Source organism: Condylostylus longicornis, unplaced genomic scaffold, assembly GCF_029603195.1.
Source record: "Condylostylus longicornis isolate FDR11 unplaced genomic scaffold, ASM2960319v2 ptg000010l, whole genome shotgun sequence".
Classification (NCBI taxonomy): Eukaryota; Metazoa; Arthropoda; class Insecta; order Diptera; family Dolichopodidae; genus Condylostylus; species Condylostylus longicornis.
Genome location: NW_026577979.1, coordinates 14,436,684 through 14,443,445, shown reverse-complemented (window position 1 = coordinate 14,443,445; position 6,762 = coordinate 14,436,684). Strand labels below are relative to the sequence as shown.

Here is a 6,762-nt window from a genome sequence, read left to right as displayed (position 1 = left end):
AACATTAAAAGCTACATAATGCTTTATTTGTATTTGAAAAATTTTTTATATTAAACTATTAAAATTCCTATGGTTAACAGAAATAACTAATTTGTCAATATATAAATATTGCACATATTTTATCTATTCAAATATGTGCAAGAGAAAAAAAGATTTAATGTAAAATGTCTACAGGATAAATACAATGCGGCAAAGGAAAAAAAAACTAAAAGCTTTATTTTTTAAGAATTAAAACAAAACATACAAATTTCTTATGAATACAAAAAAAAGTTCTCACATAAAAATCGGACTATAATATTTATAAGTCAAGAAAAAAGCAAAAACAACACCAACAACATACACTTTTATATTTAAACATTTAAAACAAAAAGTACTTATAAGTTATATAATTGCATATACATATTTATACATACTACATAAAAAAGAATTCTATTCTTTATAACTTCTTATCTTTTAATCGGGAACTTGCAATTCACCCTCAATAAAAATAACATCTGTTTCATTTCTTATTAAGAAACATCCTTCCGGGAGTTATTCCCTATAGAGTTTTGCATAGATCTCAAAAACTTATGACTGTATAAAAATTTAAAAAAAAAATTTTTATAAAGCAAATTATTACACGAATACAAACACGTATGTATGTATATTAAAAATTATGCCAGTCAGGGTGCTTTAAATTCAAGTAGCAACGACTTACAAAATAACCTACTACAAGTCAACCGTATTGTATATAAAATTTCCAGATCTAAGCTCTATATCGTCAGATATCAATGAAAAAAACTTTTATCTGCGTTAAAGGTATTGTAAATAATAGAAGAATAGCACCTGAAGATAATATTAAACACATACATTAACTAATTAGTAAATATTCACGAAACGTTACTAATAAATGCATATTTTTTAATAATGTTATTTATTTAAATTAATATTAAATTTTTTAAACTCATTAATTTTTAAAAGAGTCCAAGTTCTTTTGATTATTCCATATCACAGCACGATTTACACCCTCGCTTTCTTTAAAATCTTTCTTCTTGACTCTCAAACACCCTGCATAATATGTTTAAAGTTTTTTCAAAGCTGTTAAATGCTGTAACATAAATAAGTAATTTTCTATAATAACAACAAATAAAAGAAGAGGTCAGGGTAAATCTTTGTTCCACTTTTAGTATGTTAGTTTAATCCTGCTGTAAATGTAAATTTGAAACAAAATAAAAGTTACTAAAACTTGTTTTTATCCAAAAAGAAAAAAAATTAATGAATTTATGCATAAAAAGAATCCGTCGTTTTTTAACTATGAATACAAAATTTAAAAAGATAATTGGTCTAATTTTAGACTACATACATAGTATCAAATATAAATTTGTGTATTAAATCTTTTGATTGTGTATAAGAAGTGTTATGTATGCAAAATATTTTAGGAACCTTTTCGCTTATGTACCTTTCAAATATTAGGCATTATGTAAATAATTTTTAAAAATGGTTCTTCTTAACCTTTTATGAGAATCTGTAAAATTTATTCACACATTTGAAATTATGTGTAAGTAATGAGCAATTTCGAGTTATGTGTAAAATATTTGTTTTATAAAAAAAAATGATGAATAATTCTATCTTGAAATCGTTTAATAACATTATAGCCATTACTCATGTTAATTGCAGTAAAAAAACCAGTAAAGAAAAATTTATTTTTAAATTTTTATCCTATATACACTCTTTAAAGAGCCTAGAACCGCCCAGTTGTCTTATAGATATTTAGAATTGATGATATTAAATTGGAACGTTCTTGTCCATAAATCTGGTGAAGCAACTTTTAAATCATTATAGTTAAAATTAAAAGCAACCCTATTATAATTTATTTAGTAGGCCTAGGTTATGTCATAAGAGTTCGATAAAAATTCGATTTAAGAATCACTTCATTTGTGCTAATGTACTGATCTGATTACATCATTACAACCAATGAATTTAATTAACATTAATATTTTTGTAGTCCATTAAAAGCATAAAAATAAAATTTCGATATACACACATACATATGTATGTATGTATTTCAAGCAGTACTTATTGCTAAAACAGAGTTTTAAATATGTAATGTAAAATGTGAATTGTAATATGTACAAATAAGTGCTTTCCATTATTATACATTTTGGATATCCAAATTTTTTTGACTTAGAACAAAAATTTTGTCTTAAATGTCAATGTTTTTTGTTCTAAATAGCCATATACTCTATAAATCTATACCATTTAAATTTTTATTCCTCAAATTAACATGTGTACATACATATGTATATACAAAAATTGGATTTTAACCTAAAGATTTTATTGTTAGCTGCCCGTCTGAAAAGATTAACTTATAATTCGAAATTGCAGCAAACAGAATCGCAAAAATTCTGTATAGATATAGTTAACACATAATTGTAAGATCTATAGAAATGCATATATTATGTAGATCATTTTTGATGAAAAGTTAATAATAAAAAATTTCTAAAATTCAAAAAAATTACCTGCATATGCAGCATTTTAACAAAAATATTATTTATGTTCTTATTCAACAAACTAAAGTTTACAAAATAAATATAAGTTATGACTATAAACAAACTGATTCAATAAAATAATATTTCAATTTTTGGAATATAAAAATACAAAATTTAACTTAATTATTTTTTTTATTTTAACCGCGATTTAAAGGAATGTAAATTAAATTTTGAGCCATCTATTGGTAAAAATATGTGTATAATAAGTTCCACAAATATCAGTCCACAATTTTATTAATATTAATTTTTAAAATGTTATTTATTGGGATTTTTCTTAAAAAGTTTTCGAAGATAAATTATATATTAATGGTATTCAGTTATTATTATTACTCGTATATTGAACATTGGTTTTTAAACGAAATTACTGTGTACTGATTTAAGTCAAAATTTATTTCTATTTAAATTCATTTTCTTTTATTAATTAATTAACGCTGAAGGGTGGAAATTTATTAATTTCGAAAAATTCTTATATTATTGAAGGTTGGCAATTCTTTCCAAGGGACAGCTGACATTTTAATATCAGCTGTTCCACAAACTGTGACAATAAATTGTTCCACAAACTGACAGCTGAAAAAAAATTTCTGGGAATTGTCAAAATTCTCTAATAATATTTATTTTGCTTTATTTCAATTAAAACTAAATAATTGTGCTTTTAAACTTTGCTTTATATTTTATCTAAAAAATATTATTAAACAGTGTCTTTACTGATTCGACGACCAACAGTTTTCAATGATAGAATATATATGAAGTATCAAAAAGAAAGCTACTTTTGATGGCTGCATCATCTGCTAAAAATCCGAAACCAAATTTTAAAGAAATCGACTTTCAAGATATAGAGGACCGTGAAGTAAGTCTCAAAATCAAGTTTAAATGGAATATTATTATTATAAGCTTACTAAATCAATATGAGAATTTTAAAAGACTAATTAAATTGTAATTTGTTATGTAAACAACAATTGAGGTTATGATAAAAATAAATAAATATATGTATACATATATTAAATATGTACTTGAAAATTCTTCTAAAAAACTGCGTAAATAACAGATATTTAATGTCTATTTTAGCTAGTAGGAAGAGGATCTTTTGGAACAGTTTATAAAGCTAAGTGGAAAGACAAATATGTTGCAGTTAAAGAATTCGATGTTTTGGCTGATAAGAAAGCGATCGAAACGGAGGTATAGTTCTTAGCTTAATTTTCTTTAATATAGTTATAAATACATGTATCATCTCTATTTTGACTATCTTAGATAAAACAACTCTCTAGAGTAGAACATCCAAACATAATAACTCTCTATGGTGTTTCAGTTACGAAAACTGCTATTAATTTAATAATGGAATATGCTGAAGGTGGCTCACTTTATAACCTACTGCATGGACCACATCAACCAAAGTATACAGCAGCTCATGCAATGAGTTGGGCTCGCCAATGTGCAGAGGTTTGTAACGGGAAAACATACTTTCCAAATTTAAATTAATATCTGTGTAGTTTTGAAGGCATAAGAAGATAACTGCAAAAAATTTAAACCCGTGATTAAACAATACAATACTTAAATTACTTTATTTTTAAAGGGCGTCGCTTATATGCATGGGATGAAACCAAAGCCGTTGATTCATCGTGACTTAAAACCTCCAAACCTATTGCTTTTTAATTATGGCAGATGTCTTAAAATATGTGACTTTGGAACTGTAGCTGATAAGTCAACTCAAATGACTAACAGCAAAGGAAGTGCCGCATGGATGGCTCCAGAAGTTTTTGCTACATCAAGTTATACTGAAAAGTGTGACGTATTTAGTTGGGGCATAATTTTATGGGAAGTTTTAACTAGAGAAGTGCCATTTGCTAAAATGCAGAATGCTCATACATTATCGATAATGTGGCGTATACATAAGGGTATTAATTATTATCTATTTACTTAATATCTATTTCATATTTTTAATTTAAGTTTCAAAACAGCTAATACATTTGATCTAACTCTTATAATTAAAATAAATAACAAGCATAATAAATATATACATTTTATAATAAATAAAATATTTACAAATTTCATAAATAAAATATTTACTAAATTTTTTATAAAAAAGAGGAAAAAAAATTTAAAACTCTATTTTCAAATGCAATATATTTGAGAAAAAAAGCAGAATGGAAGTTTGTGTATTGACAAAATATTATATATTTTAGGTGATCGACCAGATTTAAATCGATTTATTGGCTGCCCCCAACCAATTGAAGCATTAATGAAACAATGTTGGGATCCTGAACCATACAAGCGTCCCGCAATGAAACAGGTTGTTGAGTTAATGAGGTCCCTTTGTAGTCATTTACCTGGTGATGATGAACCAGTTGATTGCAATTCCGATACAGCTAGTAACAATGAAAGCGCCTACACTTTAGAAACAAACGATGATAATATCAGCACTATAAGTAATAATGAACCATTTTATGAAAATTTACCAAATCCATTATATGATGATAGTGTTAATAATACTAATAGTGATTCTCTAAATTCAAACGAAAATAACAGTAACGAATATCCCAGTAGTATTTTTATTGATTTAATTGGTTTACAAATAGAATCACCAAATTGGTTAGCTACAAATAGAATTAAATGTGATAATAAAAAGTCAGATGATAAAGCGTCTAGTACTACCTCAGAAGAACAAAACCAAAGTTCATTAAATAATTCTGTAAAATATGTTTCAAATAAGCCACAAACTCAACCACTACAAATTCAACAAGAAATTGAACCATCTCAACCAGACATAAATTATTTACCGACTAATATGACTGATAGAGAAATTAAAGCTAGGAATGAATCAATTAGAAATAAAATATTAAAATCGAAAACAAAACCTTTAAATTCATTATCTGTAGAAGTGGATCCAGTAAGTAATTTCATATTTTGATTTGCCGTAGTTGTAATTTCTTATTTTTTTCCATTTTTCAATTTTAGAATGCATGGGATTTAAGTAAAGAAAATATGTCACATTTTTATTCAGACTTATGTAAGTACAATATTTTCTCTTAAATATTTTTGTTCAGATATGTAAATATGTATGTATTTTTTATTAAATGTTATGAAATACATAATATAATGAATTTATAAATGGTTTAGTAAATAAGAAACGTCATTGTTAAAATTAATTTAAAATTTTCAGTAAGCTTCGATACAAGAAAGATTTTCCTCATTTCAAAAATTTAGGATATTAAAATAATATGATAACTAATAGGCATATTGTTGATTTAGTCCTTGCTAACATTTTTGTAAAAATATATTTCAGAAATTTAAAGCATAAAAATTATTTTTTAAGTTAAATTATATAAATTTCGAATGCTCACTTTATTTTCAAAGATTATGAAATTATCTTAATTAGCTAGAAATAACAACCCTTTACAACTTAGTAAAAAATTTAAAAACAATTTAAATTTACATGAAGCTTTCTAAATAATTTTCTTGCCTTATAACAATATCGTTGGATGCTTGAATATAATTTAATTTTAATCATAAAACTAAAAATGTTTTATAATTTATTTTAATTATATAATTATAAATATACATACAATATACATTCATAATATATTCTATATACACGTATAGGAAGCGCAGACTGCTTGTCCCTCTTTAAAAAAAAATTAATAAATGGATTACGTACACGAATGCCCCTACATAAAATTAGGCAAAATTTTTCTTTTCATTTGTGATTTTCCATCCATTATTTCATCTTGTTTCTAAAAATAAGAAATATATTTTGTCACAGAAACTATTTAATTTATTAGTTTCTTTAGTTATGTACAGTGCTTTCCATTTTTAAATAACTATACTTGAATGATATTTATAATTTCAAATAATAATGGTTTTAAATGCTTATTAGATTTTTAACTGAGATTACAGATATTTAAAATGATTAGTAGTTGTTTGAGAAGAGCTAAACGTGATTGTACCTAAACATACCATTTTTTTTCCAATAGTAATCATAAAATAATATTAGATAAATTTTTTTCGACTAACACATTATAAATATATGTACATTAATAATACGCATAAAAACATAATTTTTTTTCGAACAATTTTCAATAACAAACAAGCAAATTTAATATGAAAATTAAATTAAAAATTCAGTACTAGATAGCTCGCTAAGTTGTTAAAACTAATTTTAAGTGGTGATTCACTTAGTCGTATTGCATAATGAGGTCAAGTATGCGTTGAAGTATTTCTGTAAATATTCTATAAAAAT

The 6,762-nt window shown here is 24.8% G+C and overlaps 1 protein-coding gene across 1 annotated transcript in view; it reads left to right on the top strand.

Moving 5' to 3' along the window:
• Window positions 1-3,126: 3,126 nt before the first annotated feature.
• Window positions 3,127-6,762, top strand: part of LOC129618671 (mitogen-activated protein kinase kinase kinase 7) — a 33,084-nt gene continuing 29,448 nt past the window's right edge. The window contains exons 1-6 of the mRNA XM_055533567.1: window positions 3,127-3,375; window positions 3,594-3,704; window positions 3,777-3,965; window positions 4,099-4,420; window positions 4,709-5,412; window positions 5,481-5,532. Coding sequence (XP_055389542.1) covers window positions 3,301-3,375; window positions 3,594-3,704; window positions 3,777-3,965; window positions 4,099-4,420; window positions 4,709-5,412; window positions 5,481-5,532 — 1,453 coding nt within the window. The 5' untranslated portion in view covers window positions 3,127-3,300. The remainder of the gene's footprint in view (window positions 3,376-3,593; window positions 3,705-3,776; window positions 3,966-4,098; window positions 4,421-4,708; window positions 5,413-5,480; window positions 5,533-6,762) is intronic.